At 41.5% G+C, this 12,096-nt stretch overlaps 1 protein-coding gene across 3 annotated transcripts in view; it reads right to left on the reverse strand.

Moving 5' to 3' along the window:
* Positions 1 to 9,578: 9,578 nt before the first annotated feature.
* Positions 9,579 to 12,096, reverse strand: part of LOC135110854 (tRNA endonuclease ANKZF1-like) — a 169,324-nt gene continuing 166,806 nt past the window's right edge. For all 3 annotated transcript variants that reach the window (XM_064023462.1, XM_064023461.1, XM_064023460.1), the window contains one exon: positions 9,579 to 11,299. In XM_064023462.1, coding sequence (XP_063879532.1) covers positions 11,117 to 11,299 — 183 coding nt within the window. In that variant the 3' untranslated portion in view covers positions 9,579 to 11,116. The remainder of the gene's footprint in view (positions 11,300 to 12,096) is intronic.

Raw genomic sequence — 12,096 nt, forward strand, 5'->3', positions numbered from 1 at the left:
AGGTCTAGTTTCATGTCTGCAGTAATATTCAAAGGCCTGTCAAAATTACCATACTCCTGTTTCAAAGCGGCAATTTTTCCCCCCTCCAACTTCCTGTAGTGAAGTTTACCTAACTCCACTGCTGGGATCGCAGCCACCATGAGGCCGATCACCCTGGCCACCTCTCGAATGGGGGCAACATCTTTACACAAAAGTTCTGCACATCCTTGGCGAATTTTGATTAGTCTACGCTCAGGTAAAGAGGCAGTCATGAACTTGGTGTTAATAACATTGCCTAGGTATTCAATACATTGTGTGGGGGTGAGAACAGACTTCTCCATATTGATACAAAAGCCTAACCTCTGCAACAGAGAAATGGTGGCCTGAATCGCCTGAAGACATCCTGAGTAAGAGTTACTGCAAATTAATGTGTCATCAATAAAGCTGGTGATAGTGTATCCTTCCTGCCTTAGAGTAGCAAATACCTTGGAGTTTTTTGGCTCCACATCCTGACGAGTGGAAGGCAGTCGTGGGGCAGCCCTGGAGCCATACCTCTGTTGCCCGTAGGGTTGGAACCTGGCGTAATATCCCCTACTAGCAGGCTTGGTCCAATATCCACCAGGGCGTTCACCTGTGAACTTGCTAGTAAAGGCAGGCTTTTTCTGCGAGAACTTATTCCGCAGTTTCTCCGCTTCCTCAATTTGTCTGGCAGACTGGGACACATCGTCACCGAACAGAAAGCGAGTAATTGGCACCTTATCTGAACAAAGATGAGCATATTTATAGTTTATCTCGCATTTCATGACAAAACACCTGGCCAAATTGTTCCTGTGATTGGCATTGCCTAGCAATGCCAATGCACCATTTAGCATGCTCACCTCATGTGCCAACTTGGGGTTACCTTCCTGTTCAGCTAAATCATCCAGTGCCACTAAGGATTTGGTGATAATGGTTGAAGCCCGCAGGATGTCCTTATTTACCTCCTTCAAGCAGAAGTCTGTCTTCCTGGCATCCAGCTTCAGGGCCTCCAACACCTGTGGGTTGCATTCCACTGGCGCAAGAGCATGGCAGTTATTAGGCCTCTTGACAACATCGTCCTCACACATGGCCTTGTAGTCCTCCTCTCTCATACCATTATCAAAGAGAAAGTTTACCATCTCTGCCACTCTATTGTCAATGTCAGCAACCACCGTGTCAGAAGGACCAAAGGCCTTAGTGCCCTGAATTAAGGTGCTGTCAGCAGGGGCGGCAGGCATCGACACTGCCTCATCCTCACTCATCCTGGCCGAGAAACCAGAAAAAGTGGCAGAACAAGGAGGCGACAAACCCCAGCCCCCCAGAGTACTGTCCTCTACAGTCACCTGCGCCGACCCAGTAGGGGGTGGTAGTTGCCGTCTGTCTGCCTTCAAGGCGTCCACTTCATCCCGCAAATCAGCCAAGGCGTCCAACACAACTGACCAAGGGGGAGGAGCAGGAGAAGTGCTGCGGGAACCACATGCGTCAGCACTGTTACGTAATCTCATGCAACCATGCTTCCCACTCAAGCGACGAGATGAATGATCCCTGTGCCTGTCGTAGTCATCTTGAGGACGAACAGTGGACCCAGGGAGAGGAGAAGGCCCACAGAAGGCACGTGGGGCAGGAGGGGAAGGGGATCGAGAGGCAGAGGATGCTTCACCAGACTCTGACATGGCTGCCGCACTGCGATAAGGAGAACAAAGCTGTAAGCTTCCCACACAGTTCCATCATCAGTGGAGACCGATATACCAATAATACAACTCGCCCCAAAAACGGGTAACGAAGTTGAAGGCACTGTACCTGCGTAACAAGTATCGTGGCCTTATCTGAAAGAAAACAGCAAAAACTTGGGAGTCCGTATAACCCAGAATGACCGTGTCTGCCCGACGCGGCGATCAGCAAACAACTGCCGGCAGCGCGTGACGCACTCTCTCTCTCATGGGAAATGTCCGCCCAGCGGATAGGTGATTTTGCCGAAGTAAAATTGGCAGGTTACCTCTGAAACCGTGAGCATAGAGTTTCATGAGGATACTGTGACACCATGTCGTGGTGAAGGCTTTGTGGATGTCCAAGAACACCCCTATCATGAATTCATTTTTGGCATATGCCTCTGAAATATAATGCTCCAGGTTTGTTAGGTGATCCATTGTGTCTCGGTGCTTTCGAAAACTCAACTGATGATCACCTAAGAACCCTTCACTTCTAAAACAAAAAGGAGCCTTTGCTTTATCATACAAACAGCTCATGAGTGCAATAGGATGAAATGTACTGGGGTCCGTAAGGTGTCCAGTCTTTTTGGGGATTGGGATGACGTGAGCAAAGTGCCAGGAGTGAGGGAAGGTGTGGTTGGTCCATAGTCTATTGTAAAGGTATAATAATTTTGCAAGGGAATGGTGGCCAAGATATTGCAACATACTTTACAAAATATTGTCAGGACCAGGACTGGAGCCTTTACAGGATTTCAGGGCAAAGAGTTCATCCAACATAAACTCTGCATTATAGTCTGAGTTTATGCCTTCTGTGGCAAAGTTTGGGACAGTGAGTTCCACTGCCTCCTTATGTGGAAGGAAGGAAAAGTCACAATATCTTGTACTGTTGGCCTGGTGAAAATGCCGGGCTATTGTATTGGCAATGTCAGTTTGGTTGTGTATTATACTATTATTTATTTTGAGGGTTGTGATTGGAACATAGGGTCATTTGTTGTCTAAAATATGTATGGTTTTGCAGACTTGTGACGGGGTGTGGTGCAGTTGACTGTCAATGTAAACTCTCTAAATGATTCCTTTTTAGCATTATGGATGACTTTCCTTGCCTGAGCCCTTGCTATTTTATAGGTTATGAAATTTACTTGACTGGGCTGCTGGCTGGAACACCTGTATCATCTATTATGCTCACAAAGTGCTTGTCAGCAATCCATTATCCACCATGAAACTCCATGTTTTGTGTGAAGAAGTCTTCAGAATACAAACCTTACCGGTGAGTAACCTGGATTGTGTAGTGTTGCTGACCGTAGTGTAAATGTCCTCGCCAGATATATCCATGTTGGCAACCCCACAGAAGGCTGCCCAGTCTGCTGTCTTGAAATTAAACTTGGCAGAGTGGGGGGTGAGCAGGATGTTGCATGCATAATAGATGCAAATAGGCAAATGGTCACTTCCATGGGAGTCATCGATGACTTCCCATGAGAAGTCAGGCAGTATATTTGGCAAGAGAAATGACAGATCAGTGGCAGTCATTTTACCAGTCCAATCATCTACACAAGTTGCACTTCCATCATTCAGAAGACAGAGATTTGTTTGTAATAGCATTTCAACTCTGTTTCTCATGTACACTTGACCTCTCACTTCCCCATTGTTGATGATGTGTGTTGAAGTTGCCCAGAATCAGCCTGTTGTAATGTTGTCATCAACAATGGGAGCACTGGGAAGTAAGTAGAGAGTCAGATAGAGTCAGACAGAGAGTAGATAGTCAGATATATGTTGTTGAATCTCACCCTGCATGCAAAAGCTTCCAGAGGTGTATTCAGCATCACTTCTGTCTGTGTCAGTGTTTTGCTTATGTATATGGCAACACCATGTCTCTCATATCTTCTATATAGATGGTAGTGTTTTAGTACTGCAGGATCAGGCTTATCTTGACCCTGCAGTCTTGTCCCTTGTAGACAAATAACGGATGGCCTGTGTATGTTCGCTAAAAGTGACAAATATGGATCTTTATTCAGAATAATTCTATTGTTCCACTGTAACACCTTAAATTCATAATAATTCTACTGTTCCACTGTAACACCTTGAACATTATGGCTTAAGAGTTGTGGTGGTGGCCATGTTTTGCGTTCTGAGGCGCTGCCAGGGAACCTCTCCTGGTCCTTGCCGGTGGTGACATCCATAGATTCATCAATTGTTAACTCCATGAAGCTGGTTGAGAGGGAGTGAGCATGATTTTTGTTGCCCTTGGCCAGTGTCCTTCCTACATAAAAAAAAAAAAAAAAATGAGCACCACTCCTTGAGGGTGCAGGAACCACAACAACATGAGAAGGACAATGGCATTCAAGTTTTGTAAAATTTAATTGATTTGACTTGTCAATCTTTTCATTTTTACTGGGAGTAGTAGAAAAAGCAGACAGATGTGGATCAGAGGAAATGATAGGAGTAGAGGCTTTTGTAGTTGTAGATGTAGATTGAGAAGTAGTAGAGGCAGAGATTGAGGATGAAACTGTGTTGGTAGATGGAGTGGGCATTGGATCAGTCTGGATGGCTACAGTGCACATCTCGGGCTGAACTCTTACTGTTGAAGCATGTGAAATGTTTAAAGCATGAGCAGCTTGTGTCTATTTCACTTGCATTGTTATCTCATAGTAAGGGATTCCTTCTGTAGCCTTAACTGTGCAGACCTTTTTCTTTACTTTCCATGCAGGGCAGTCACATAAGAAAATGGAGTGAGCACCTTTACAATTACAGCACTTCTGTACCAAAGATGTGCACTGTTTTACCATGTGACCCTTGTCAGTACATCTACCACAGTAGGAGTGCAAAGACTGACAAGCATTGCCATGGTGACCATAAATCTGGCACTTGAAACAATGGAGAGGATTCAGAGTGTAGGGACAAACGGGAAATGACTTTTACCCCACATGAACCCTCTCTGGCAGCTTAGCAGCACTGAAGGTGAAAATTACCAAGGCTGTGCTCCTTCTGGTACTATCAACCATTTTAGTGATTTTTCTAGCTTCAGTTACTTCCTGATCAGCTATGCAATCAGTTATCTCAGCCAGCTCCATGCCTATAAAATTGCAATGGGAGGCAACTTCACAGCACAAGTTCATGGAGACTGGAATCAAAGCCTCAATCTTGATGTCATGGATGTGCTGGAGCTTCAAGAGCGACTTTACTTGACTTATGTTAAGTGTGTGAACAAGTAAGTCTCTGCTGGCAAGTTTTTTAACATTAATAACATTTACCACATTTCAATCTATAACTTTTTTAATTATGAACAAATTTACATTCGAGAGATGGGTGGCAGTCTTTGAATGTAAGGTCACATAGGTGGCTTTTTGTCAGGGGCAATCAAAAGTCGGGCAGTCTGGGATCATTGGTCAGTATCCTCCCTCCCCTTTGATATGAGAGGGGAGGAGGGTCTGTCAGGCATAGGAAGGGGAGCAGGACACAAGTGGGAGGAGGTCAAGAAGTTTTCCCACTGTCAGATTGTCCTGCCAAACCACTCTATTTGGGCCAGATGGTGTTAATTTTCACCAAAAGTATGCTCACTGAGGTGGATCCTCTGTAGGTGAGAGAGGAAAGACATCTGACAACATGACAACCTACATGATGTTGTCGCTAAGGAGAGGACAGTGACAGGCAAAAACTAAAATCAAGGGTGAAAGGGAATCCTAACTTTATTTAACTAATCCCTAGGCCTGAAGGGCATACAACAATTCCCACACAGAGGTGGTTGAAGGAAAGAGGCAGAAGAGCAGTGCTGATGGCACAGTGTCTGGGCTCAGTCTGATGTGGCAGCTCCCCTGCTGCCTTTCATACCCTTGCAAATGATTACACGTGGACTAATTCCCAACTAAACAGGCCATTTGAATTAGTGGCACTACCTGCAGTATAAGTGTGTCATGCATAAAGCCTTATTTGATTACATATTAATGTAACAATCAATTTGCATTCAGTGCAACAAAAATATTAGCCAATAATACAATGGTAAATAAAATACCTGCCACAGGATTAGTTACTGTGGCGATGTAATGCACAGTACCCACATACCAGACACACATATTACACTGCATCCCTCCTAGCAAGCCTCATTGGCATGGACTTAGAATTTGTGATGTGGCACAACATGAGTCACATTGTAATGTAACCATGCGTGATCCCAAAACAAACCACCACCACATGTGTTGTACAATGAGTATTCATCACCATATATGCATAACTTAGCTGATCCATGAGGAGCCACTATTGGTAAAATTAACCTTATTTTCATCATGTTGATGGCCATTTGAAATTTACCATTCTTTTTCCACCTCAGAAAATTGGGGAAATAATTTTCACTTCTTGTCAATGCATTTCTTCGATAACTTTAAGTTCTAACAGTTTTCCAGTTTCCTGACAAGTAATGCTCTTTTCCTGATTAAAGACATATTCAGCTTCTTCAGCAAATAAATGTTTAATATTATCTACATCTATGTCAAGATGGCAATGTTCAACAACATCTAAAATATATGGATCATTCATAATTTTTGTGCCATTCCTGCACAAAATTGTGAAGTCTGCCTGCTCACCTTAGTCACTGCTGGGGATTGCTGTGTCCCCAGCCTCTGAAGTTTTTTGACTCAGAAGCCTGCCATGAGAAGGATTGCTGGTGGTTGTCCTTGTGTCCATATTTCCGCTTGCCAATGGGGTGAAACTTGGACGAAGATCCTTTGAAAAGAAATTTTCCAGAGGAACCTCTTGTTTTTCCTGCACTGAATTTTCATGTTGTGAACAGCTTCTTAGTTGTGACTTTTCTTTTTTTTTTTCAGTTTTTCTGACTGCTTAATTTGTTTGACAGATTGAGAGACATCATCTCCAAGCAAGAATCTAGTCATTAGCATCTTGACTGAGCATAAGTGGACATATTTCTGATTTATTTCATGCTTAATGATAAATCAGCGCACCAAGTTGTTCCAATAGATGACATTGCCAAGTAATGCCAGAGTAACAACTGGATGTCCCTCTTGGGTGACCCTGTTCAGCACTGTGACTGACTTCATGATAACTGAGGCAGCTTTGATTATGTCCTTGCTGACTTATCTCATACAAAAATCAGCCTTTTTTGCATCCATTTTCAGTGCCTCTAAGACCTGTGTATTGCATTCAACCAGGGCTAAAGCACGACAGTTGCTCAGTCTCTTAGTGATGTTGTCTTCCAAAATCTCTTTGTAGTCCTCCTTCCACATGCTGTTTTCAAACAGATAGTTCACCATGTTGGCAATGTATTTCACAATTTCTGTAGAGACATCATCCACAGGCCTGTAAGTCTTTGCACCCTGCATAAGGACGCTGCCTATGTGCACTTCATCCTGAGTGCCACTGACATCACTAGCAACACACTTCTGAACAGAATTAAACCAAGAGAACCCAGCTGTTGAGTGTGTGTCTGCCATCACTGTGGGGCAGTTGTTTACATCCTCACAAAGGTCAAGGTCAGCAGCAGTGGCAAAGCTGCCACTCCCCAGCTTTAATTTGTCCATATCAACATGTAACTCCATCAGAGCTTCGACCATGGCCCAGGATGGAGAGGTAACACTTCTCCTGTGAAGTGAAGAGTAAAGGAAAGAGAAAGTTGTATTCTCTCACCTCCACTATCTAAGCCATGAACCCAGCTGTGGCCATGGCCCTAAGTCCTCTTATGTACCTATCTAGAACCTTCCCATTGGGATGAGGAGCTTCTAGAACTGAACAAAACCCTCCTTACATCCTTTCCATGAATGGGATTGTCTTTTATACCTGACTGCAGCGTACCATGTGGTCCTTCCTGGTCACTAGTTGTGGTGGGTGGCAGACTGGCACTGGGGTGACAGCTGGCATAGTCTTAAAGTTGTAAACTCTCCCAAGTGCACCTCAAAGGGCACTTACCTGCTCCTAAATGGATAACAGGGAATGGGCTACCTATTCCTAAGTGGATAACAGAAAATGGCTAAGCTTTTCTGCTCCAAAAAGATAATGGCTAAAAGTGGGCTGGTACATAGAAAACCTCATAGAAGCTCCTCTTAAAGCCACTCATAACTTTAAAACCCTCCTTATAGTTAGAAGCTAGACTTCTGAGTCATGCAGAGAAACTCACAAGGCAACTCCCAACTGCAAGTTAAGTGATTTATGAGCTTCTTATAAGGCACAACACACTGTATCTTCCACTACTAATAGTGCTTATGTTTGGTTAGGTTTGTTTGGTTAGAAACAATCTGATCATGATAATAAGGATATGATGGTATGTTGTTATCATTTTATAGTGAAAAGCAGAAATTTTGTTAATGTAATAATTGCAGAAATGAGAGTCTATCATTATATTATACCACTAAAAGAATATGTGTGGATTTACTTTGGTGGCAGATGCTGCCTACCTCAGCTCAGAACAACACAGGTCACAAGAAGAAGAGGAAGTAGAAGTCTACTGAGTGGATAATGGGCAATGGCAACTTTACTGGTTTTACTTTACTGGCTTTACTGGTACTGATAAGCAGTATCAGTAAAGCTTACCAGCATGAGCCAGTCTTGCAGTTATGCAACTGCTTAATACTAGTATTTATTATTGATAGCAACACGATATTTTCAGGATGCAAGTTTAGATATGCAGTCCCGCTCAGCCCCTCAGTCCAATGAATTCCTGCTCTTTTCTGCTCTAACTCATTTCACTAACTAAATCAAACCAGTCTAGATTAAACCAAACCTAACTCCACCTAACCTAACTCAACTACTTTGACATAAGTTAGTTTCATTAATTAAGGTTTGGTTAGGTTTAGCTGGATGAGGCTTTGGGCCACACTGCTTCCATTATAGGTTCACTCGACATCTACCCAGCACTCGGGATCCTGCAGATGGGTGTGCTTGACGTACAATTCAAGTGAACTTATGCCAGCTCCACCTTCACTCCCTTGTAATGGCCATTAAATTCTTATGGAACTTTGAATTAAAGTTTTCAAGTAAAATCTGTCCAAACCTAACTGAAATGCTTTGGCACTATTGTACCAAGACTTGTTGCTGCTCCAACATCATCACTGTGAGTAGTTCATACACTTCTTAGGAGTCCTTGACATCTTGACATGCTGGGAATCATAGTTCAATGTGAATTTTTTGTGCATTAGTTATACAGCTCTTACTAAATTTATGAGCTGCATCCACCTCATAACAGACTCATGACCTTTTCTACATACCACTCCTACTTCCTTGAGTGCTGGAGTATGCATCTGGTTGGTGTGAAAACAACTAAGCAACTGGCAGTGTGAGACAACATGGCATATCTCAAGCAAAAGTGGGCTTAGGCAAAGAAGTGATTTGCTGAAGTAAAATTACAAAACTGTATGATAATAAGAAAGAATGAAAGGAAAATAACCAAGCCTGATACTTTATAAATAAATAGAATAAATAGTATACCAAGAAAATTCACATCAGCTGTATTTCATTATCTATACAATGTTTCTGAAATAGGAACAATAAATCAATTACTTATAAAAGTGTGTATGAGAACAGGTTTTCAGCTTAAAACATGGATTTGTTGACAGGATAAGAGGAAAGCCATTATGAAATTAGGGCAAATCTACAGAATTGATGAAAACACACTGTTTAGAAAAACAAGTGAAATGTAAGGATGAGATGAGAATATGAGGATTACATAGTGCATGCAAGAAAGGAAAGTATGAATAGGAATAAACTGAAGCTATTCTGTTAATGCCATCCCCCTGGGAAGTTTTTAATGAATAAGTGTTAATGAGAGATGGACAGAGATAGATAGAGAGGTAGAGAAGTAATTGGCAGATAAGAAAGATAAAGGATACAGATTAAGAGATACTTATTTTGGTATGAAGAAAATAAAACACCATATCAGTAGCAGACACATGCATTGCAACTTTAACCCATAGAGCCAGCAGTGACAGTAATTTTTGTCCTGCTAGGACTGGGCCTCCAGTGCTAAACATGAAAAATAGCCTGTATTCACAATTTCACACACACCTCAAACTTAGTCTACAATAGAAGAGTAAATGAAATACACTTTGCACCCAACATCAAGTCCTCTTCTTTTTAATGATGCCATCCAGATATCTCTACATGCAGTGGTTATGGAGGGACAGCAAGTTGAAGAAGAGAGACTTTTGGAGGGGTCTAGTCACCTGTCTGCCATGTGTTTGTGTTGCCTGACTGGATACAGCTAGCACCTAATGAAAACAGGTGTCCTGAGCTCTCTTCATGAATGCTAAATAGTTTATTGATTTCCTGTCCTATTGCACTCTCACTAAGACATGTAACAAGTGGTGGAATGTGAGCAGGTTATGTGTGGTGTTGAGTTATGTTTAAAAGATAATAATAAAAAAAAAATAATAATAATAATAAAAAATACAGAATATAGCCAGCTGAAAATATGCTGCATTACACAAGGTTCTGAATGAAATTATGTCTGAGCAATGATGGTCAACCTGTATTTTCTTCAGAAAAGTTATACTCATTATGAATGCAAAAATATTTTGTCTCAGCTATCTCTAGAAATTTTGTTTTCACTCATAACATATATTTGAGAATTCAGCATAACATATACTTAATTGATTATAAAACTGCACAATGATTATAAATACAGTAGAATCTCAGTTCTCAAACTTAATTCGTTCCTGAATGCCGTTTGAAATCCGAAACGTTATAAATACAAAACCAAAACTGTTTTCTCCATAGGAATCAATGTAAAATGGATTAATCTATTCTCAGACACCAGTCTATCCTGTCTTAATGGCTTATAACAGATGCTCCCACAGTCAAGATGGCTGCTTCACATCTCCAGCTCACATATTTATCCAGAAAGGATTGATGTATTGAATGAACTTAGTGACAGAATGCATCAAAAGACACTGTTTAGACTGTGCAGGTACTCTCTGTCACCGATCTAGTGACGGAAACCTTAGGGACAAAGAAAGGAGCAACCCACTTACCACCAAAATGAAGGTGATCATAACACTTAGACATTTTGCTGCTGGGAAAATGCAGTTGTGCAGTAGTGATGGTACTGTTGGGTCATCAAGAGAGCCACAGGTGGTTCAGGATTACTCCTGAGTGCTGAAAACTGTTTGTTTACATCGAGGTATTTCAATGGGATCACATTTACCTTATTTTAAAGATTGAATTACTGTTTTACACTGTGTCTCTCCTCCAGATATATAAAAATTAAGTAAGTATTTATAGAAACAATAAATTAGTAATAAACGGCAGCTTTATTCTAGAATCGAATCATGGTACCATAACCAAACCAATTAATGAGTTCAAAATTCTGTTAAAAAAAACTATTTGTTTGAAAAGAGAAGCATTTGGTAACTGAGGCTCCATTGTACTATTCTTACAAAAGAATATGAGCATAACACACTATATACTTGGTGTAATCAGGAGTTCTTCATTCTGTGTTCTCGTACACACTTGGTGGTGCAAAACTTGTTGTCATTATATTCAAAGGGAGTGATGCCAGAAATATCTTGGGCACACATGAAGCAACGCAATACTGACTGTGGGTCTTTCTCCTGCTGCAGCTGCTGCTGCTGGAACCGTCGTTCAGCTGCTAGTGCTCTCTGAAAGGAGCAACACATCATGAGGGAAAAGTATTTCATGTGCAAGTAGGATGTGCTATTCTATGTAAGCTAGCACATGTTATGTAGGTCAAGTATAGCACACATAATGCACAACTTATATTCACCTATTTGCATCATAAACTGTACATTTCTGATATTTTAATAAACATGTCCAAACTTCTCTTACAACTTTCTGCAAAATTTGTGCTAAGCCTAAATCAGCCATCCATTATGTTATGAATTAATTTCTGCATACCACTTCTTACACACACACACACACACACACACACACACACACACACAGCGGCGGTGGAGCTGACAAGACGTGTTTCCTAGTGCTCTACATATAGAAGGAAGGAATAACACAAATTGCTCATGGTGGAACAAGTTATGTTATGAAGACACAGGAATACCTAGGTGGTAAATAGGGAGGGGAGAAACAGTACGTGAGTATAGTTATCCCATCTCTAGGAGAGTTTGGTTGGTTTGTTTACACTTTGGACAAAATGGCAGAGGGCGGCACCCTAAAAGAATGGGGATCCTTTGAAGGTTTTATTGGTGAGGAAAGAGAACTAAATTATAGATTGCAATGTAGAAAAATCTTATATATGGAAGAAATGATGGATAAGTTATTGGAGAGAATAAAGACATTGGAGGCACACCAGAAGGAGACAGGTGTGGAGTTGGTGATTATTACAGCAAAGTTGATGGAGATAGAAGATAAAAATGAGAAGATAAAGGTGTAAAATGACTAAAGAAACAAATAAAGGAAAAGTAGAAATTGTTCAGAAAGGAAA

The sequence above is a fragment of the Scylla paramamosain genome, chromosome 21 (assembly GCF_035594125.1).
Source record: "Scylla paramamosain isolate STU-SP2022 chromosome 21, ASM3559412v1, whole genome shotgun sequence".
NCBI lineage: Eukaryota > Metazoa > Arthropoda > Malacostraca > Decapoda > Portunidae > Scylla > Scylla paramamosain.